This window comes from Nerophis lumbriciformis, linkage group LG28 (genome assembly GCF_033978685.3).
Source record: "Nerophis lumbriciformis linkage group LG28, RoL_Nlum_v2.1, whole genome shotgun sequence".
Classification (NCBI taxonomy): Eukaryota; Metazoa; Chordata; class Actinopteri; order Syngnathiformes; family Syngnathidae; genus Nerophis; species Nerophis lumbriciformis.
The window spans coordinates 11278471-11302703 of record NC_084575.2 but is presented as its reverse complement, the minus strand read 5'-3'; the positions used below and the strand labels follow the sequence as shown (position 1 = coordinate 11302703).

General features: G+C 40.8%; 1 protein-coding gene across 4 annotated transcripts in view; it reads right to left on the bottom strand.

Moving 5' to 3' along the window:
* The window catches only part of LOC133570846 (SLIT-ROBO Rho GTPase-activating protein 3-like), a 131604-nt gene that overhangs the window by 4854 nt on the left and 102517 nt on the right, over window positions 1-24233 (bottom strand). For all 4 annotated transcript variants that reach the window (XM_061923590.1, XM_061923592.1, XM_061923591.1 and 1 more), the window contains exons 14-21: window positions 21348-21425; window positions 20869-21003; window positions 14388-14493; window positions 14094-14321; window positions 12094-12167; window positions 2527-2707; window positions 2325-2462; window positions 2006-2261 (exon numbers count right to left, since the gene is read on the bottom strand). In XM_061923590.1, the coding sequence (XP_061779574.1) occupies window positions 2006-2261; window positions 2325-2462; window positions 2527-2707; window positions 12094-12167; window positions 14094-14321; window positions 14388-14493; window positions 20869-21003; window positions 21348-21425 (1196 nt within the window). The remainder of the gene's footprint in view (window positions 1-2005; window positions 2262-2324; window positions 2463-2526; window positions 2708-12093; window positions 12168-14093; window positions 14322-14387; window positions 14494-20868; window positions 21004-21347; window positions 21426-24233) is intronic.

The window sequence follows — 24233 nt, the reverse complement described above, 5'->3', positions numbered from 1 at the left end:
ACAGTCAAGGGGTGCATTCTACGGCGGGGGTGCATTATCCGGCACAACACCTGCCGCAATACACCGCTTCCCACCTACAGCTTTTTTCTTTGCTGTCTCCATTGTTCATTGAACAAATTGCAAAAGATTCATAAACACAGAAGTCCAGAATATTGTGGAATTTTGCGATGAAAACAGACGACTTAATAGCTGGCCACCATGCTGTCCCAAAATGTCCTCTACAATCCGTGATGTCACGCGCAGGCGTCATCATACTGAAACGTATTTCGGCGCGAAATTTAAAATTGCACTTTAGTAAGCTAATCCGGCCGTATTGGCATGTGTTGCAATGTTAAGATTTCATCATTGATATATAAACTATCAGACTGCGTGGTCGGTAGTAGTGGGTTTCAGTAGGCCTTTAAGCTTGTGAATCCGGAAAAAATCCATAAATGATTGTGTTATTATTGTGTAAACTGCAAGGTTTAAAGTGTGGGGGAAAAGTTGTGGCTTATAAATTGGAAGTTACATAACTGTCTGAAATTAATGTGAGTCTTGCAACAATTCACAATTATGGCGAGTCAAATAGAAAAAAATAAATCAATCTTTAAATAATTACCTAAGTGCGTCATTAATTCATTATAATTGGAACAAAATACATAAATGTGTCATTTATGTACAATTACAATAAATCATTTATTATTTCAACAATTAATAAATCATTTAATTGATCATATTACGCCTATACTGGCTCACCTGCACTGGCTTCCTGTGCACTTAAGAAGTGACTTTAAGGTTTTACTACTTACGTATAAAATACTACACGGTCTAGCTCCGTCCTATCTTGTCGATTGTATTGTACCATATGTCCCGGCAAGAAATCTGCATTCAAAGAACTCCGGCTTATTAGTGATTCCCAGAGCCCAAAAAAAGTCTGCGGGCTATAGAGCGTTTTCTATTCGGGCTCCAGTACTATGGAATGCCCTCCCGGTAACAATTAGAGATGCTACCTCAGTAGAAGCATTTAAGTCCCATCTTAAAACTCATTTGCATACTCTAGCCTTTAAATAGCCCCCCTGTTAGACCAGTTGATCTGCCGTTTCTTTTCTTTTCTCCTCTGCTCCCCCTTTCCTTGGGGGGGGGGGGGGGGGACACAGGTCCGGTGGCCATGGATGAAGTGCTGGCTGTCCAGAGTCGGGACCCGGGGTGGACCGCTCGCCTGTGCATCGGCTGGGAACATCTCTACGCTGCTGACCCGTCTCCGCTCGGGATGGTGTCCTGCTGGCCCCACTATGGACTGGACTCTTACTATTATGTTGGATCCACTATGGACTGGACTCTCACAATATTATGTCAGACCCACTCGACATCCATTGCTTTCGGTCTCCCCTAGAGGGGGTGGGGGGTTACCCACATATGCGGTCCTCTCCAAGGTTTCTCATAGTCATTCACATCGACGTCCCACTGGGGTGAGTTTTTCCTTGCCCGTATGTGGGCTTTGTACCGAGGATGTCGTTGTGGCTTGTGCAGCCCTTTGAGACACTTGTGATTTAGGGCTATATAAATAAAGATTGATTGATTGATTGATTATAAATTCCAGAAAAATATGTACAGTAGTTTATTTGATTCAAATGGTAGTTGTGTGTTGTTAAACTAAAGAAATTAAACATCACTTTTGTTTTTTTTAATGAACCATTTTTCCTTCATGATGTTTGCCAAGGGTTTGGCTCAAACGTTGCAATCATCATGAAGGATGAAGATGATATTTTTGAACGTGTGAAATAATCTGCTTTCATGACACAAACACTGATAAACTAAGCAGCGTAGTGGTCTCACTACTTGATACTTCCTGTACCTCCCTCCCTTCCAGTGTGCAATAAAATAAAGACATTGTTCTTTATTATTACTGTGTCATTTCATCTTTATGTACATTTGTGTACCGACCTTGATGTGTTCTGTGTAGTTCTGGTAGAAGGAACACCTGTCAATCAATCGTGCAGGTGTACCTAATTTTGTGATAACTCACGTCAGCGAGCGCTTCAGCCTCGAAAGTCTTGTGGTCTCCAACGCTGGCGTGTCGAGTCGTGGCGGGAGACGACCGCTGAAAAGTGGTGAGACGCCGTTTCTCCGGGCTGTCTGTCAGGCTTCTGCTCACCGCCATTTTGTGAGGGCTGCAGGGCCGTGGCGCCACCTTTGGGGGCAGGTCGGCGTGTCTGGTGGGGCTCTGACCTTCGCCGTTTCTGTGGCGCTGGAGCGGAGCGCCTTCAGAACGCACTCGCAGCCTGGAAGGAGGACGTCAGGGCATCAGGTGGACACTCAGGTGCGCTAAATACGACAAACTTTACCTTCCCAAAGCGGCCCCGAAGCGTTGTTCCAGAGAATGTTCTGGCAAAGACTGGTGCTCGTGTCTGGACGAGGAGCGCTCGTCGTGGTAACCGCTGCTGGCCTCACTGCTCGGGATGCTGTCTGAGAATGCGTCGTCCCTTCAGCACAAAGACATTGTGTCCTCACCAACATGAGGAGACATGAAAGTACATCTTCACCTACATGTCCTGCACCACAATGTACTGATGAGGGATCAGACCGTCCACGCCGTTATGGCGCCCCTCCCACCAGTCGTCAGACGCCCGCAGGTACAGTAAGAGCGACGCTCCCTTCTTGAAGGAAAGTTCCCTGGGGCTTCGACCGACGTAGTCAAATTTGGCGATGGCCTCGATCTGCTCCAACTCTGACAAACACCAAGATAAACCTTTGATAGTAATCTGATTACTTCCACACTACGAAATGACAAAAATATTTAGCTTCTTAAAAACATGTTGCTGTCGATGTTGTTGGGACAATATTTTATCCACTTAATGAAGGCATAAATTATGCATTATTAATAATATTAATGACTGCACATTTTTCAAGCTCAAGTTAGGCCTTTTTCTTTTACATAGACTTTGTAAATTGAATACCCCCTTGCGTTTCCACCAAAAACTACCTGGGTAAATAAAGTTCCACAGGAACTATTTTACAAACCCCGTTTCCATATGAGTTGGGAAATTGTGTTAGATGTAAATATAAACGGAATACAATGATTTGCAAATCCTTTTCAACCCATATTCAATTGAATGCACTACAAAGACAAGATATTTGATGTTCAAACTCATAAACTTTATTTTTGTTTTGCAAATAATAATTAACTTAGAATTTCATGGCTGCAACACGTGCCAAAGTAGTTGGGAAAGGGCATGTTCACCACTGTGTTACATGGCCTTTCCTTTTAACAACACTCAGTAAACGTTTGGGAACTGAGGAGACACATTTTTGAAGCTTCTCAGGTGGAATTCTTTCCCATTCTTGCTTGATGTACAGCTTAAGTCGTTCAACAGTCTGGGGATCTCCGTTGTGGTATTTTAGGCTTCATAATGCGCCACACATTTTCAATGGGAGACAGGTCTGGACTACAGGCAGGCCAGTCTAGTACCCGCACTCTTTTACTATGAAGCCACGTTGATGTAACACGTGGCTTGGTATTGTCTAGCTGAAATAAGCAGGGGCGTCCATGGGAAAGTTGCTTGGATGGCAACATACAGTATGTTGCTCCAAAACCTGTATGTACCTTTCAGCATTAATGGCGCCTTCACAGATGTGTAAGTTACCCATGTCTTGGGCACTAATACACCCACATACCATCACAGATGCTGGCTTTTCAGCTTTGCGCCTATAACAATCCGGATGGTTCTTTTCCTCTTTCGACCGGAGGACACGACGTCCACGGTTTCCAAAAACAATTTGAAATGTGGACTCGTCAGACCACAGAACACTTTTCCACTTTGTATCAGTCCATCTTAGAAGAGCTCAGGCCCAGCGAAGCCGACGGCGTTTCTGGGTGTTGTTGATAAACGGTTTTCGCTTTGCATAGGAGACTTTTAACTTGCACTTACAGATGTAGCGACCAACTGTAGTTACTGACAGTGGGTTTCTGAAGTGTTCCTGAGCCCATGTGGTGATATCCTTTACACACTGATGTCGCTTGTTGATGCAGTACAGCCTGAGGGATCGAAGGTCACGGGCTTAGCTGCTTACGTGCAGTGATTTCTCCACATTCTCTGAACCCTTTGATGATATTACGGACCATAGATGGTGAAATCCCTAAATTCCTTGCAATAGCTGGTTGAGAAAGGTTTTTCTTAAACTGTTCAACAATTTGCTCACGCATTTGTTGACAAAGTGGTGACCCTCGCCCCATCCTTGTTTGTGAATGACTGAGCATTTCATGGAAACTACTTTTATACCCAATCATGGCACCCACCTGTTCCCAATTTGCCTGTTCACCTGTGGGATGTTCCAAACAAGTGTTTGATGAGCATTCCTCAACTTTATCAGTATTTATTGCCACCTTTCCTAACTTCTTTGTCACGTGTTGCTGGCATCAAATTCTAAAGTTAATGATTATTTGCAAAAAAAAAAAAAATGTTTATCAGTTTGAACATCAAATATGTTGCCTTTGTAGCATATTCACCTGAATATGGGTTGAAAATGATTTGCAAATCATTGTATTCCGTTTATATTTACATCTAGCACAATTTCCCAACTCATATGGAAACGGGGTTTGTAGTTCCTGGTAGCGAGGTGGGACCTTTGGGAGTTCCCAGGAACCTTAGAGGGGCGGGCTGTGCTGTCAAACCCTGGTTGGTCGAACGCAGTTGGGGAGTTTCTAAAACTTTGTATTCAAAGTTTCAGCCACTATGAGAGTATGCAAATAATTTAATTGAAGTATTTATTTCAAACCTGCACAGTACAACAACACATTTTTTTTTACATCTTGGCAGAGACATTTGTGCAAGGCTTTTAAAAGGGGTTGGATGAAGCAGATGCTTATAATATCCCAACCCCTCTCACTCATTCCACATTTAACATAAACAATATAATACAAGAACAATACTATACAAACAAAAACAAGAAAAACTCCTATACACCAACAATGCAATAGTACCACTGTTAGTATGAGACAAGACAAGACGAGACAAAACACACTCCCACACACACACACACACACACACACACACACACACACACACACACACACACACACACACACACACACACACACACACACACACACACACACACACACACACACACACACACACACACACACACAAGATTAAATATCTCAAATAAGGGTGATATTTGTTTATTTTCTGTCTGATAAGATAATTCTTCTCACTAAGCAGATTTTATGTTAGAGTGTTTTACTTGTTTTAAGGGTTTTGGTCCTAAATGATCTCAGTAAGATATTACAGCTTGTTGCTGAGATTTGATGACCTATATTGAGTAAAACATGCTTGAAACTAGAATATCAACTGATGCAAAGCTGTGTCATCAACACTCACAAATATAAAACTTGAAAAAAAAAAAAATCATGATGCCGAGCGCATATCATTATGTCAAGATAATTGCACTAGCATTTACTTAATTTAAGAATATTTTTCAACATATTGAGCAAAAAGGTCTCATTTTTTTTCTACCAAGAAAAGTGCACTTGTTATTAGTGAGGATATACTTATTTTTGGGTTCATTGAGGTTAGCTAATTTTACTTGTTTTGGAAAGTCCTGACAAGCCGAATTTTGTTGTTCTATTGGCAGATAATTTTGCTTAGTTCAAGTAAAATCCCCCTCATTTTTGTATTTTTTTCCCTTGTTTTTGAACACTGACTTTTTGCAGTGCATACACCTCTCTCCCATCGCTCTGTGCTGAGGGCATTACTCTCTTTCCTCCTCGTACTTCTTCAGTACTTCTTTTTTAAACAGTGTTTTGAATTGACTCATGTTAGAACACGTTTTTAAAGGCCTACTGAAACCCACTACTACCGACCACGCAGTCTGATAGTTTATATATCAATGATGAAATCTTAACATTGCAACACATGCCAATTCGGCCGGGTTAGCTTACTAAAGTGCAATTTTAAATTTTGCGCGAAATATCCTGCTGAAAACGTCTCGGTATGATGACGTCTGCGCGTGACGTCACGGATTGTAGAGGACATTTTGGGACGGCATGGTGGCCAGCTATTAAGTCGTCTGTTTTCATCGCAAAATTCCACAGTATTCTGGACATCTGTGTTGGTGAATCTTTTGCAATTTGTTCAATGAACAATGGAGACAGCAAAGAAGAAAGCTGTAGGTGGGAAGCGGTGTATTGCGGGCGGCTGCAGCAACACAAACACGGCCGGTGTTTCATTGTTTACATTCCCGGAAGATGACAGTCAAGCTTTACCATTGGCCTGTGGAGAACTGGGACAACAGAGACTCTTACCAGGAGGACTTTGAGTTGGATACGCAGACACGGTACCGTGAGTACACATGCAGCTGTGGCTTCCAAACATTTGATCGGTTGCCCGTACGTGCGTGCCGCTATGTGCATGTCACGTACGTAACTTTGGGGACTTTGGGGAAATATATGTGCTGTATGAACTTTGGGGAGGTGAACGGTACTTTGGGCTGTGGGATTGAGTGTGTTGTGCAGGTGTTTGAGTTGTATTGGCGGGTTATATGGACGGGAGGGGGGAGGTGTTTGTTATGCGGGATTAATTTGTGGCATATTAAATATAAGCCTGGTTGTGTTGTGGCTAATAGAGTATATATATGTCTTGTGTTTATTTACTGTTTTAGTCATTCCCAGCTGAATATCGGGTCCCACCCGCCTCTCACAGCATCTTCCCTATCTGAATCGCTCCCACTGCCCTCTAGTCCGTCACTCTCACTTTCCTCATCCACGAATCTTTCATCCTGGCTCAAATTAATGGGGAAATCGTCGCTTTTTTGGTCCGAATAGCTCTTGCTGCTGGTGGCCATGATTGTAAACAATGTGCGGATGTGAGGAGCTCCACAACCTGTGACGTCACGCTACTCGTCTGCTACTTCCGGTACAGGCAAGGCTTTTTTTATCAGCGACCAAAAGTTGCGAACTTTATCGTCGATGTTCTCTACTAAATCCTTTCAGCAAAAATATGGCAATATCGCGAAATGATCAAGTATGACACATAGAATGGACCTGCTATCCCCGTTTAAATAAGAACATCGCATTTCAGTAGGCCTTTAACTCGTCCCCTAAGTTGTTCCACAGAGTGACAATTACTTATTTCTTGTGTTTCTACTAAAACATACTTGACAGTGGATCATACTTGCCAACCCTCCCGATTTACCCAGGAGTGTCCCGATTTTCAGTGCCTCTCACGAAAATCTACCAGGGCCACCGTTCTCACACAGTTCTCCCTATTTCAACCAGGACAACAATATTGCTACACCATCCTTCACTGGGCGTTGTTTCTGGCTGAACAATAATAACGGTTACACCTCGAAGCCAAGCGCGGCAATCAGAACGGAAGAAGCAGAAGAAGAGACATCATGTGTCAGACATGGCGAGAAAGAAAAGTAAACATGCGTTCTCTGTCTATGTATGTATGTATGGGCTATGTTTTGACTTCCTTTTGATGATTACTTTTATACATAACATACATTTATCGATGGCTAATCTGAGCAATGTTTGTATTTTTTGTTTTTGTTTTATTTCGTCTTTTGTTGTTTATTCATATGTTATTTATAGTTGCATAAGCCTGCTCAATGGCCTTGTGGTTAGAGTGTCCGCCCTGAGATCGGTAGGTCGTGAGTTCAAACCCCGGCCGAGTCATACCAAAGACTATAAAATTGGGACTCATTCCCTCCCTGCTTGGCACTCAGCATCGAGGGTTGGAATTGGGGGTTAAATCACCAAAATGATTTCCCGAGCACGGCCACCACTGCTGCTCACTGCTCCCCTCACCTCCCAGGGGGTGGAACAAGGGGATGGGTCAAATGCAGAGGATAATTTCACCACGCCTAGTGTGTGTGTGACTATCAGTGGTACTTTAAATGTATTTTATTTATTGAAATATCACCACCATCCACCATTTGCGCAGGTATTGTGGACTGTCATTTTGTTTGTCAAATAAATGAACACAGCAAAATTAAAATATTTCATTTTTCTTTTTTTCTTTCTTTGCGGCCCTTTTGAATATCTCCTTAATTCTAAGGTCTCAAGATTGGCAAGTATGCATTGGAGAGAAAGAAGAATGAAAGGAACTTTCGACTTGCAGGAACTTTTGTGTGGCATCTGCGTGCTGAAGAACGCTGATTAATGGAACTATTTTGCAGTTTTTACTCAATCGGTCTTTAAACTAGTGTGCCGTTTCTTGCTGTTTGTGAATCTTTACAAACTTCATTTCAATATGCAAAGCTACAAGAAGTGGACGGACTCTTTTAAACTTATTTACAGAGGAATATCAAGTATTCAGCAGGACTTCGCAGCGGCAACTCCAGCTGCTCACTGGGACTCTGACCTTTTTAGTTTGACGAGAAATGTGAAATAAAGGATGAGTGGAACAAAGCTAAATAACAAAATATTTATTATTTACTTTGTTACATGATGTAAAAGTAGTCGGTGACACGCCATTGGTGTAGTTATTTGTCTAAACCCAAATGAACCGAATGCTAATGCTAAACAGCTTGTGTTGTCGCTGTGAGGTAAACACTGACATTTATTATTTAAATATTGTTATTTACAGCTGAAATAGACCAAAATTACTCGCCTGACCCTCATGAATTCATCATTTAGTGACGGAATGAGTTTCTGACTATTGGACACTGTGGACAAAAACATCACCATCCATCCATCTTCTACCGCTTGTCCTTTTCGGGGTCGCGGGGTGGTCTGGGGGGGTCGTGAGGCTGGAGCCTATCCCAGCTGCACTCGCGGACGCTAAAGGCAATGCCATCACGGCACGCCCTCAATATTGTTGTCGGGGTGAAAATCGGGAGAATGGTTGCCCCGGGAGACTTTCGGGAGGGGCACTGAAATTCGGGAGTCTCCCGGAAAAATCGGGAGGGTTGGCAAGTCTGATTACTGGTGGAAACACAAACCACACATTTCTACAAGTTTAAGTTCCTGAACTCAGTACCTTATCAAATGTGGTATCAATTTTATTGTTTTATTCCAGATATTCCAAACTTTTTAAGACTTTTTAAGGCGTTGAAAATCAAAAGTTGTATTTGAGCCTTTTTAATGAACCTTTTCAACCAAACTGTCCAATTTTAATCTGCCATAAGGTTTGATCTTTGGCCCGTTATTACATCAATGGCATACCACACACTTGTCCATCTAATATACTTAGTCAGATGTACACAGACAAGACTGTGTTGTAGGGCCATGCTGAAAATAACACTGCTATGTCAGAGTATGCTCACATTTACACCTTAATGTTGCCAAGTCAGTTGTTATCCGAAAAAACAAAAAACAAAATACTCAGGGTAGTTCAAGGTTTGACGTATTTAGGAGTTGTGTAATTTTTACAGATATATTTTAAGCAGCAAGTTAAAACAACTAAATAAAGTCAAGTATAACATATGGCTGGCCTGGGAACGCCACGGGATCCCCCGGGAGGAGCTGGACGAAGTGGCTGGGGAGAGGGAAGTCTGGGCTTCCCTGCTTAAGCTGCTGCCCCCGCGACCCGACCTCGGATAAGCGGAAGAAAATGGATGGATGGATAAAATATTCAGTTTCAGATTCACAGTATAAGAAATAAACTCTGTTAAAAAGTACTTTAATTCAATGATTATGCATTTTTAAATGACAAATACATCCACAGCATTAAAAGTAGTAAATAAAAAGACCAGCATGTATCATTATTGCAGAATACTAGAGAAATATAACATATTGAATTGTGAAAACTTAATAAAGTATGCTGATTTAGTTTGTGTAAAACCGATTTTTTAAACTTTGCAGCACCGCCTCCTCTCTAAAACACGGTAAGAGAAAAGATAACAGTTCAATTAGTCCAGAAGGGAATATTTGGTGGGGTTTCGGGCAACTCTCATGGAACACAATTCTTGTAAATTTAAGATAATTAGCAACACAAGCATTATTTAGTAAGGCCTATGGAAATGGTAAAAATAGTTTATAAACGGCTGGTATAAAATGAATGTGTTAAGGTGTACATATATTATGAAATATGTATTTTATCTAGAGATGTCCAATAAAATCGGCCTGCCGATATTATCTGCCGATAAATGCGTTAAAATGTAATATCGGAAATTATCGGTATCGGTTTTTGTTTTTATCGGTATGATTTTATTTTTATTAAATCAACATAAAAAACACAAGATACACTTACAATTAGTGCACCAACCCAAAAAACCTTCCTCCCCCATTTACACTCATTCACACAAAAGGGTTGTTTCTTTCTGTTATTAATATTCTGGTTCCTACATTATATATCAATATATATCAATACAGTCTGCAAGGGACACATGATTGTGCGTGCTGCTGGTCCACTAATAGTACTAACCTTTAAAAGTTAATTTTACTCATTTTCATTAATTACTAGTTTCAATGTAACTGTTTTTATATTGTTTTACTTTCTTTTTTATTCAAGAAAATGTTTTTAATTTATTTATCTTATTTTATTAAAAAAATTTAGAAGTACCTTATCTTCACCATACCTGGTTGTCTAAATTAGGCATAATAATGTGTTAATTCCACGACTGTATATATCGGTTGATATCGGTATTGGTAATTAAAGAGTTGGACAATATCGGCAAAAAGCCATTATCGGACTTCCTTAATTTTATCAATTGTTTTCATGTACGGTAATGTACAAGGTACATTTGTGGCAGTGAATGTTCCCAACAGCACCTTCGGCACCTAAACCTTGGAACTTTAAATGTATTGATTGTTAAACATGTTTACAATATGTGTCTTATTATTCTAACATCAACCTGCTGAGGGACTGGAGATGGAAATTAGCCATTGTCAATAATCTCACATACATGTCCATTATTTCTTATTAAGTATTGTCCTTTTTAAATAAACACATTGTACCATTGTCATCTACATTTATCTAAATCCACATTAATGTTATGCGACTAAAAGCTCTGCAGAAAAAGACATACACATCAAGTGAAAAAGATGTAAATGTAGTTTTACTGACATATTTGACATACCGTATTTTCCGCACCATAAGCCGCCCTGGGTTATAAGCCGCGCCTTCAATGAACGGCATATTTCAAAACTTTGTCCACCTATAAGCCGCCCCGTGTTATAAGCCGCATCTAACTGCGCTAAAGGAATGTCAAAAAAACAGTCAGATAGGTCAGTCAAACTTTAATAATATATTAAAAACCAGCGTGATGTGGGCGCTCATGGACTCGTATATCAACATGGACAGAGCTGCGTGAAAAAAGCCACCCGGCCTCTTCGCGTAAACTTACCTTAACCACTCGCTCATCTTTTCTTCATCCATCCATCCCTTCGAGTTAGCTTTTATGATGACGCCGGCTGGAAAGGTCTCTTTTGGCAAGGTCTTCCTTTTGAATATCACCATGGGTGGAAGTTTCTGGCCATTAGCATGGCAAGCTAGAACCACAGTGAAGGATGACTTCTCATTCCCTGTGGTGCGAATATTCACCGTACGTGCTCCCGTTGTATCCACAGTGCGGTTCACAGGAATATCAAAAGTCAGTGGAACCTCGTCCATGTTGATAATGTTCTCTGGCCGGATCTTTTTTTCAGCTATCTTGTTTTTACAATATGCACGGAAAGTAGCCAGCTTTTCTTGAAAGTCTTTAGGCAGTTGCTGTGAAATAGTAGTCCGTGTGCGGATGGAGAGATTGCGTCTTTTCATGAACAGGAAACCTGTCGCTTATTAGGAGCCATTTTGTGGTCTTTACAGATGTAAACACACAAAGGAAATGAAACGTAATATCCGCGCGCTTTTTCTTCTTCTACGGGGGCGGGTGGTTGCTTACAGTAGAAGAAGAACCGCTTCCTGTTCTATGGGGGCGGGTGCTTACCTTGGCGGTTGCTTGCGTAGAAGAAGAAGCACTTCCTCTTCTACGGGGAAAAAAGATGGCGGCTGTTTACCGAAGTTGCGAGACCGAAACTTTATGAAAATGAATCTTAATATTAATCCATATATAAAGCGCACCGGGTTATAAGCCGCACTGTCAGCTTTTGAGTAAATTTGTGGTTTTTAGGTGCGGCTAATAGTGCGGAAAATACGGTAACTCAAAATAGTTAGAGCTGTGACTCACCATCATCGCTGGTGTTGGGTCCGGTACCATTGTCCACCTCATCAAGAGCTCCGGCGTCACTGTGGGGGCTCTCACTGTGTGGGAACGTAATAATCATAATAATGACAATATAATATTATAAAACACAAGGACATGCACACTTCTTAATGGGCATACATGTTTGTTTAAGTTGTTAGTCTAAAGAAATGATCTTGGACTTTCTGAGAGTGGCTAGATTACACAACAATTAGTCGATGTTGTAAAAAAAAACTATGATATAATGAAACAAATTAATTTGTTGATAATAGTCGGTGACGTCATCACTCGTTATTTTCAGGATGGAAACAAACATGCAAGCAGCAGCAATAGAAACAGAAAAATAGCTGCACTGCAACAAAACACAGCAAAAAAACAAACATGGAAAGCATTGAAATATTTCACCATAAACACGTCAAAGACACAAATAACTTGCTTCATTGGCAAAGCTTTTGATAGCTATGTAATGCGGAAACATTTAAAGCGAGACATGTGAGACACAGGAGTTAGCTTGTTATAGCAGCACTGTTTCAATATAAGGAAATATTTATGAATGAAGTACGGTAGTTTATTCTGTATTGTTAGCGCATGACTTAAAACTTCCATCCATCCATCTTCTTCCGCCTATCCGAGGTCGGGTCGCGGGGGCAGCAGCCTAAGCAGGGAAGCCCAGACTTTCCTCTCCCCAGCCACTTCGTCCAGCTCTTCCCGGGGGATCCCGAGGCGTTCCCAGGCCAGCCGGGAGACATAGTCTTCCCAAGGTGTCTTGGGTCTTACCCGTGGTCTCCTACCGGTCGGACATGCCCGAAACACCTCCCTAGGGAGGCGTTCGGGTGGCATCCTGACCATATGCCCGAACCACCTCATCTGGCTCCTCTCGATGTGGAGGAGCAGCGGCTTTACTTTGAGCTCCCCCCGGATGGCAGAGCTTCTCACCCGGCGGAGGAAACTCATTTCGGCCGCTTGTACCCGTGATCTTGTCCTTTCGGTCATAACCCAAAGCTCATGACCATAGATGAGGATGGGAAGGTAGATCGACCGGTAAATTGAGAGCTTTGCCTTCCGGCTCAGCTCCTTCTTCACCATAACGGATCGATACAGCGTCCACATTACTGAAGACGCCGCACCGATTCGCCTGTCGATCTCACGATCCACTCTTCCCTCACTCGTGAACAAGACTCCGAGGTACTTGAACTCCTTCACTTGGGGCAGGGTATCCTCCCCAACCTGGAGATGGCACTCCACCCTTTTCCGGGCGAGAACCTTGGACTCGGACTTGGACTTAAAACTTCTCGAGCTGAATTCAAATCAAATCATCTCCTACCTGCACGCTTTCGTCTGGAGCCGTCAGTTTTGCGTCCCGGGAACTAACCGCAGCACGCTGCACCCCACCGTGACAAATGACTGAGCTACGTGACGTCATTTCTTGTGATGTCACACGGGACGGGAGTCGTTCCCAGAGATTCGAATAAAGAACCAACTCTTTTTCTTTACTATAGTGGTCTCGATAACGGGTACTGGTTCTCAAAAAGGGATTCGAGTCCGAGGACTCGGTTCTTTTCTTATCGAACAACCAGAAAAACCGGGTTCGAGCATCATCCCTAATCACTATATTGATGATTAAATGCATTATGATTTCACGAGAGTTTTGCAGCAGCACTTGAACGTCCGTGTGCTTTATATAGGCACTTAAACATGCAAAATGGTTTCCTTGGCTCCTTAGTGTGTGCTGATTTTAGAAATAATGTACACTTCCCTGCACATGTAATACATCATAATGTACACTTCACTGCAATTGTATTACATCACCATGTCGCTAGACATGTTTTAATTCTATGAGTGTTGGGTTTCAGCAGCACAGACGTGCATTCGCTCTTTAATAATGTTCCCAGGGCTGTGTGTACATGAAAAATACGGTAGCTATGTGTGTATACGACTATGTTTGTATTTTAATAGCTTTATAGAAACATCGTCCATGGACTCACCAGTAGTCCTGTCCTCCAGCCATGCACTTCTCATACACAGGACCTTCCACCTCCCGCTGGCTTGGGAAGATGTTCTCATGGTGGATGATTATGGTCTTAATGACCTCGTTCACGTGCGCCTGGCAGGCCACAGGATCCTGGTTCTCTGGTATAGGCATCAGTGTGGGACCGAAGCAGATCGCCAGGTTGTATGGGTCCATCATGTTTTCATCGCTGTACTGGGAGAGACTGGAGGGACAGAGGTGTTTACAGTAGGGTTACAGTACAGTTACAGTAAAGTTTCAGGTGTCTTACTGGTTCAGAAAGGCAAACAAGTATCTCAGGACGATGACCACAGGCTGCTCGAGTGTGGAAAGAATCCGCTGAAGGTGGTGAGCTCGATCTGAACCAAAGTCCAGCTCTGGAAAACAACATCAACAAAAAGCAGAGCTTCAAAATCAGAGAGTACAGGGGGATGTTTAATAGCCGAAAGCTAAATTTAATTGCCATTAGGGCTGCGAATCTTTGGGTGTCCCACGATTCGATTCAATATTGATTCTTGGGGTCACGATTCGATTATAAATCGATTTTTTTCGATTTAACGCGATTCTCGGTTCAAAAACGATATTTTTCCAAATCAAAATAATTCTCTATTCATTCAATACATAGGATTTCAGCAGGATCTACCCCAGTCTGCTGACATGCAAGCAGTAGATTTTTGTAAAAAGCTTTTATAATTGTAAAGGACAATGTTTTATCAACTGATTGCAATAATGTAAATTTGTTTTAACTATTAAATGAAGAAAAAATAGGACTTATTTTATCTTTGTGAAAATATTGGACACAGTGTGTTGTCAAGCTTATGAGATGGGATGCAAGTGTAAGCCACTGTGACACTATTGTTCTTTTTTTAATAAATGTCTAATGATAATGTCAATGAGGGATTTTTAATCACTGCTATGTTGAAATTGTTACTAATATTGATACTGTTGTTGATAATATTCATTTTTGTTTCTCTACTTTTGGATTGTTCTGTGTCGTGTTTGTGTCTCCTCTCAATTGCTCTGTTTATTGCAGTTCTGAGTGTTGCTGGGTCGGGTTTGGTTTTGGAGTTGGATTGCATTGTTATGGTATTGCTTTGTATTATTTTGTTGGATTGATTAACAAAAATAAAAAATAAAAATAAAACAAATAAATAAATAAAAAATAAAAATAAAAATCGATTTTTGAAAAATGAGAGTCGATACTGAATCATACAACGTGAGAATCGGGATTTGAATTCGAATCGATTTTTTCCCACACCCCTAATTGACATATCCACTCATTTAAATGATGTTCAGTAGGTCCCAGCTAAATGCGAGTGTTTTGATCCGAGAACACCTGCGATGAGTGAAAAAAATGTATATTTTGGAAAGTTTGGATGATGATTCTGCATCAAGGCAACACCCTACATTACGCTGGCTCGCTCCTCCCCCTCCAGACCCTGTGCTTGCCTGACGTTCTCCTCCGATTTTGTATAAACAATAACAACAAGGGCAGAAACTTGAGGGATTCTGGTACAAATCCAGCTTTCGCCTTCCCAGTCACTACAGTATGAATGCATCACTGCTGTATGAATGAGCAATTTTTACTCTTAAAAAAAATGTGGAGCATGAAAACCAGGTATTAATAATTCATAAAGAATCAAACTAAACACTAAGTAAATAAATGATAAATGATAAATTGAGTGACAATATATTTAACAATTGAACACATAATCATTTGAAAATTTATTGATTGAGGGGTGCTTGATATTTGGACAAACAACTGGTTAGAATTAACATACAAATTGTAGAGGCTAACATGTTCTCACATGTGTTTGAATAAAAAACATTTGTTATGTAAGTACAAGATATAAAATGTTAGCTAACTATATAGAATGTTACCTTGTTGGTGCTTGTTTGAATTTAATCCATGAATTATTGCAGCCTTAATAAAATGTCAATGAGATAAGCCAATCGATACCAGCAAGCCTTATCGCTCACCAATCAAACTCAGTTTTTTGGCATCTTTATTTATTCCAATTGCCTTGGCCGTAACTCTGCCATGCCTCAGTTAGCTAGTGAATTATCCCCCTAGCTTCTGGTCTTCCGACTCTAAATTACTTTTTACCGCAGGCACAGTTTGTCTATCACAGCACCAAGCGAATAATCTCAAGATACCCATCATATCAATTCCTTGATGTGATAAAAACATTTTAGGGCGTACTATGCAAAACAGACGTAATGTTTTTAATATCAGTACTACGGATACCATTAACGAAAATGCCTCAAGACAGCCCACTACCTATAATATGGGCTTTTTAAACATCAGATCATTGTCTCCTAAAGGGCTATTAGTTAATGAGGTCATTAGAGACAACAATCTTAACGTCATTGGTCTCAGTGAGACTTGGCTAAAACCAGATGAATGTTTTCCGCTTAACAAGTCATCTCCCAACTATACGAGTGCACATATTGCCCGTTCCCTTAAAAGGGGCTGGAGGGGTTGCACAACAATCTAAAGAAAACCTTAACCTTACCCCTAACCTAAGTAATAAATATACATTCTTTGAGGTCCTTACTATGAGGTCTGTAACACCGCTACCTCTCTATCTGGCTGTTATCTATCACAGGATGCAGTGTGTCTCCCATAACAACGTGACATTGGAGTATGTTAAGGTAACATGCAGAGTTCCACAGGGTTCTGTTCTTGGCCCTGCACTCTTCAGCGTCTATATTCCGCCGTTAGGAGACATCATACGTAAATACAGATGTTTCCATAGTCACACGGCATCACTGACATCATTAGGAGTGTAACGATTGATTGATATATCAATAGATGGATTTATTTTTCTAAATTTCAAATATATAGATTTGTACTCGGTAAGTTTGCCTTCCAGAAGATAGGTATCGATCTAAAATAGTTTTAAAAGGGAATCAATTGATTTGATCAATAATAGAAATAGGAAAACCATGGCTTTAAGAACTGAAGACTCTATATGAAGTTTAACACTTTTGAAAATAAGGACGTTAAACGCAAAGTCTATTTTGCCCGTATGAGACTTCATCAAAACAAAAATGCCGGATCGCTACGGTGGCTGAGAAAAGTCATAACAAATGCAAACGCTACAAGACAATATTATTAATTACAACACAACAGCTTGATTGCAAAAGCCATAAGAAATACAAACGACACAACACCATAATATAAAGCCGCAACACAACTTTAAGCTACAAAAGACAGGACCACCACACTGGAAGTCACAGTGGAGCAACTTAAGCAACGCATCGACTTTTGGAACACAACAACATGAAGTGTGACACACAACACTCAACTGGCAGACAAATACAAGTCATTTTATCAGAAAGAAAGAAATAGAAGAGATGGATCAAGGAGGCTATGTAATTAGGAAGCGAGGGGCCAACACCATCAATAGGGATGATACATGCCTCCGCACATCTAGGATGCTGTCCTTAACTGGGCGATGCCAGGGCGGAGAACCGATACTGTATGCCATCGCCGGGTAGCAGACATCGACAGAACACCATGTCTGGGATCTTTATTTAGCATGTAAATCTACTCTTATAATGTTGGTTTCTGTAGTTTTATTAAAATGTCCTTGGATGTTGAAAATGTGAGCAGAAAAGGTTTCCTCTTGTAATTCAACATAAAGGGTTGGTTGCACTTCATTTATTGATTAATTGTTATTTACTTGCTTCTTTGTATCCATAATTCATTTATACATCATTCCCTTACAAGAAATAACAGTAATAATGGAAACTTCACCTGCAGTGTCCAGTATCCAATATTTATTTTCACAATGCTTACATTTTTTTTTTTTGTTAAAAAGTTACTGAATCAATTTTCACTCACTGAATCGTTTCGGATCGAATCGTTCTAGAAAAATGAGGTGGTTCCTGAATATTGTTAAAACAAATCGTTACACCCCTATATGTACATATATTTTAAGCACATATTTATAAAATATTACCCACTTGGTAAATGAGATTGTTTTTTGTGGAAAAAGCATATATGGTCGACACAGCAGCATAATCTAGACTGGGGGTGTGGGATAAATAATATGGGTGCCGGAAAATTTCGCCTCACATTCGAATCATGATTTTTTTATTACGATTTTGAATTGATTCAAAGTATACAAGAATCGATTGATAAAGAGACTGTGGAGGTCTCTTCCTAGCGGTCCCACTGACAGACACTTCACAGGATCCAAGCTTGGAGGTTTTAACAAAGTTTTAATGCTCATATGTTTCATCAACTGTTTCCTTCTCCCAGAACGTGACTTTTCAGCCACATCCGTACCTCTCTCCCCCTCTGCTCCCGGCCGCTTACTGTTAAAGACAACAGATGATTAGATTAACACGTACCACCTGTGAAATCTAATCCTCAGTACCACGGACAGCGGCAGTGACTTTTCCTCCTGCAAGCAGCGCCGAATACACCTCCCTCCACAGAGACAAATTTTAGGGCATCTCTACGTTTACTTGCTGCACGTACACATCATAAATCTGCAGCCAAGATTAGCTTTTGTAACCTTTTAGAACGGTTTTATTATCATTTATATACCAAATATATGGCGAAAGTTGGTTTAAATCGAGAATTGATTCTGAATTAAATTGTCACCCCAATAATTGGATGTGAAATGAATAGTTAGCTGTTGTATAATGCACATCCCTAACATATATTGGACGGACAATTATCAGGCCGAAATGAGGAATTATGACCAATCACTTTAATTGCAAACTTTTAGATGGAGCCAAGTATTTCTTCATGTGCGAACCATGTCTCCTGTGTAAGAAACGCTTTATACAGTCATGCCTGCTACACAAGCGGAGGCAGGGCCCTCCACTCACTTTCACTTCCTAGTCACGTCTCAGCGCTTCATTCAGTATGTGTGCCTTTTGTGTGACTTTTTTTCCTCTTTAGACAAGTTTTGTCCATTTTGCTAACTCAGTATGAGTCCCAAAAAGCCAACAAACTAGCATGGAAAAAAGAATACCAGGAGTTTAAAAAAAAGACTATTTGCGAGGAGTACTGTACATTAATGGCTGTACTACAGAAAGTTTTAATTGTGAAGAGAACAGACTTTTCTGAAAAATGATGCCAGGGAGGAAAAGCCACTACAGGCACTGTACCTCTCTTATAGAAGCACAAGAGCAGACATGCACACACGGAAGGCGGTGGAGGTGCGGGGGTGAAGCCCCAGTCTTTCGTTCTTTCTGTCTGCTCCCTTTTCCTCAGCTCCTTGGGGTTTACTTTCTTAAATGTTTATTATTGTAGCAATATGGTGGTTAAAGTTAAGGAGTAACCCTGCTTCACTATGCAAACTATACAAACCCTGTTCAAGAAGTAATGAAGTTCATAAATCGAGGTGCTGTTGCAGAACTTGAGGGTTCCTAGTTTGATCCCCAGCGTTACACCCCTACACATCATATATACATATATTTTAAAGAAGCTGCCACAAATCCAGCCACAAAGAAAAGATAAAGTAACCGCCGTGAATAGCATGGATTTACTATACTCTCGTTTTAAATGACAGCATTTTTTTTGGACAGTCTGTGTTATAATGTCATAACCATCCATCCGTCCATCTTCTTCTGCTTATCAGAGGTTGGGTCGCGGGGACAGCAGCCTAAGCAGAGAAGCCCAGACTTCCCTCTCCCCAGCCACTTTGTCCAGCTCCTCCCGGGGGATCCTGAGGCGTTCCCAGGCCAGCCGGGAGATGTGTCCTGGGTCTTGCCCGTGGCCTCCTACCGGTTGGACGTGCCCTAAAAACCTCCCTAGGGAGGCGTTCAGGTGGCATCTAGACCAGATGCCCGAACCACCTCATCTGGCTCCTCCTAATGTGGAGGAGCAGCGGCTTTACTTTGAGCTCCTCCCGGATGACAGAGCTTCTCACCCTATCTCTAAGGGAGAGCCCCATCACCCGGCGGAGGAAACTCATTTCGGCCACTTGTACCCGTGATCTTGTCCTTTCGGTCATAACCTAAAACTCATGACCATAGGTGAGGATGGGAACGTAGATCGACCGGTAAATTGAGAGCTTTGCCTTCCGGCTCAGCTCCTTCTTCACCACAACGGATCGATACAGCGTCTGCATTACTGAAGACGCCGCACCGATCTCACGAACCATTTCCCTCACTCGTGAACAAGACTTTGAGGTACTTGAACTCCTCCACTTGGGGCAAGATCTCCTCCCCAACCCGGAGATGGCACTACACCCTTTTCTGAGCGAGAACCATGGACTCGGACTTGGAGGTGCTGATTCTCATCCCAGTCGCTTCACACTCGGCTGAAAACCAATCCAGTGAGAGCTGAAGATCCTGGCCAGATGAAGCCATCAGGACCACATCATCTGCAAAAAGCAGACACCGAATCCTGCAGCCACCAAACTGGATCCCTTCAACGCCCTGACTGCGCCTAGAAATTCTGTCCATAAAAGTTATGAACAGAATCGGTGACAAAGGGCAGCCTTGGCGGAGTCCAATCCTCACCGGAAACGGGTCCGACTTACTGCCAGCAATGCGGACCAAACTCTGACACTGATAATACAGTAATAATGTCATAACATTATAACAAATATCATTTTCTAGTCTCTACTTTTCAATGTAGCACTATTAGTACTTGATAAAAAAAAAACATAAGTCATGACAGGAGCTTAAAAAAACTGTAATAGTGTTCCACAAAGTAAATGGTTATATAGTAGTAATAATTATATTAATATAGTAAAATAGGGTTTTCCTGGAAGGCAACTCACTTGTTGTAGATATGAGGTCAAGGAAATGTTCTGCTGGGAATAGCGGCTTCTCCAAACCCCTGAAGTAAAGTTTCAGAACGCCCGCCACAGAGTTGATGTCATGATCGGACTGATCATCCACCAGTGGATCTTCTCCTACACACACACACACACACACACACACACACACACACACACACACACACACACACACACACACACACCCACACACACACACACACACACACACACACACACACACACACACACACACACACACACACACACACACACACACTGATCTGAGTCATAACGTTTGTGAGTATTTGTACATGTATTATTACTGTAGTGTACGGTGTCATACATTATGCATAGACCACACAGTATGTGCATATGTGCACTGAAGTAACCTTCCTTCTTTGCACTTAAGATGCATGTGAGAGAAAAGGTGTGTTTTTTTAGGCAGACAACATGCAATGTAGACTCAAAGATGGACCAACCTCTTTCAAATGCATTTTTAATATCGTTGACTTCCACTTGGGATCCTGGAACTCGGAATATGCCTTGTTGTTGAAGACCTGTGGACAAATACAGTAATTTCAAAATAAATAAAAAATCATCAAAATGTTAATGGGACACAAATAAACCATATTTTGCAAATATAAATGAAGCTTTAAAGATGGAAGTGCGGTTGTAGCGCTAGCATGACAAGCAGGTTAAATGTTAGATACTGACTTTAATTCCATCTGTTCAATTGATAATCTTTCAATATGATTGATTACTGTTGAGTACATGTACAGTACAGGACAAAAGTTTGAACACAGCTTCTCATTCAAGGTGTTTTTTTTTTTTTTTTTCATGACTATTTACATTGTAGATTGTCACTGAAAAAACTATAAATGAACACATGTGGAGTTATGTACTTAACACAAAATGGTAAAATAACTGAAAACATGTTTTATATTCTAGTTTCTTCAAGATAGCCACCCTTTGCTGTGATTACTGCTTTGCACACTCTTGGCATTCTCTCAATGAATGAAAGAGGTAGTCACTTCACAGGTGTGCTTGAAGCTCATTGAGAGAATGCCAAGAGTGCGCAAAGCAGTAATTAGAGCAAAGGGTGTCATGTCTGTGTAATCATGTTTTTGTTTTAAGTCATGTTTTTGTTTAGTTTCTGTCTTTTCACTCCCTTGTCTGGTCACCATAGCAACCATTAGTTTTCACCTGTCACGTCACGCACCTGTTTCACGTTTTGAGTCACGCACCTGCTTTCACTAATCATGTCCATAGTATTTAAGTTCAGTGTTTTTCAGTTTGTCTTTCTGACAACCTCACACCCCATATATGCTTCTGCACACCCTTATGATCCTTGCTGCTCTTTTTTCATGCCGGTTCCATGCCAAGTAAGTTTTTGTTTTTCAAGCCACAGTTAATGTTTTTGTTTAATTGTTCATAGTTTATTCTCCGCCACTGTGCGCGCTTTTTGTTTGATCCTTTTTTTTGTATTTATAGTTAGTTCTAGTGTTTCAATAAAACATGTACCCACCTTCAAGCCATGTCCGATCCAAATTCTCTTGCATCTTGGGAAAACAAAAACTCCACAGTCCAAGTCTTGACAAAGGGTATATATACACACACACATATATATATATATATATATATATATATATTTTTTTTTTTTTCCTATATACATTTTTCTATATATATAAATATATATATATATATATATATATATATAAATGTTTATATATATATACATATATATATATATTGTATATATATATATAAATGTTTATATATATATATATACATATATATATACTGTATATATATACATATATATATATATATATATATATATATGTGTATATGTATATACATATATATATATATATATATATATATATATATATATATATATATATATATATATATATATATATATACTAACTATTATATATATATATATATATATACTAACTATTATATATATATATTATTAAGGGACGGTGTGGTGCAGTGAAAGAATGGCCGTGCGCGACCCGAGGGTCCCTGGTTCAATCCCCACCTAGTACCAACCTCGTCATGTCCGTTGTGTCCTGAGCAAGACACTTCACCCTTGCTCCTGATGGCTGCTGGTTAGCGCCTTGCATGGCAGCTCCCTCCATCAGTGTGTGAATGTGTGTGTGAATGGGTAAATGTGGAAGTAGTGTCAAAGCGCTTTGAGTACCTTGAAGGTAGAAAAGCGCTATACAAGTACAACCCATTTACCATTTATCATTTATTACTATTATTCAGTTACAAGCTGCCCTCTGAGAGTAGCCATAACTGCGATGAAAACACGTTTGACACCCCTGTACTATATGGCGATATATATTGTTTTCTGTATTATTGTCCATATCACACAGCACGGGTCATGAAAGCTCTTTGGCCTAACAAAAAACTCTTGAAAATGTTTAATAGATTCAGAATCATAATAAATAAAAATCCTGGTTTTCCCAGCATTCCTTGAACATAACTTGTGTCAAATATAGACATTTATTACTGTAATAGATGTCGTTTACAATTACTGACATTCATTGACATTTACTGACATGTATTGACATTTACATTTACTGACATTTATTTGCTATTTGCAGGTGGTCTCAGAGCGTAACCCCCACAACTAGAAGGGGGCTCTATGGTGCTTAAAGGCCTACTGAAACCCACTACTACCGACCACGCAGTCTGATAGTTTATATATCAATGATGAAATCTTAACATTGCAACACATGCCAATACGGCCGTGTTAGCTTACTAAAGTGCAATTTTAAATGTCGCGCGAAATATCCTGCTGAAAACCTCTCGGTATGATGACGTCAGCGCGTGACGTCGCGGATTGTAGAGGACATTTTGGGACAGCATGGTGGCCAGCTATTAAGTCGTCTGTTTTCATCGCAAAATTCCACAGTATTCTGGACATCTGTGTTGGTGAATCTTTTGCAATTTGTTCAATGAACAATGGAGACAGAAAAGAAGAAAGCTGTAGGAGGGAAGCGGTGTATTGAGGCCGACTTCAGCAACACAAACACGGCCGGTGTTTCATTGTTTACATTCCCGAAAGATGACGGTCAAGCTTTACCATTGGCCTGTGGAGAACTGGGACAACAGAGACTCTTACCAGGAGGGCTTTGAGTTGGATATGCAGACACGGTACTGTGAGTACGCTTCCAAACATTTGATCGCTTGCCCGTACGTGCGTGCCGCTATGTGCATGTCACGTACGTAACTTTGGGGACTTTGGACTTTGTCCTGTATGAACTTTGGGGAGGTGAATGGTACTTTGGGCTGTGGGATTGAGTGTGTTGTGCAGGTGTTTGAGTTGTATTGGCGGGTTATATGGACGG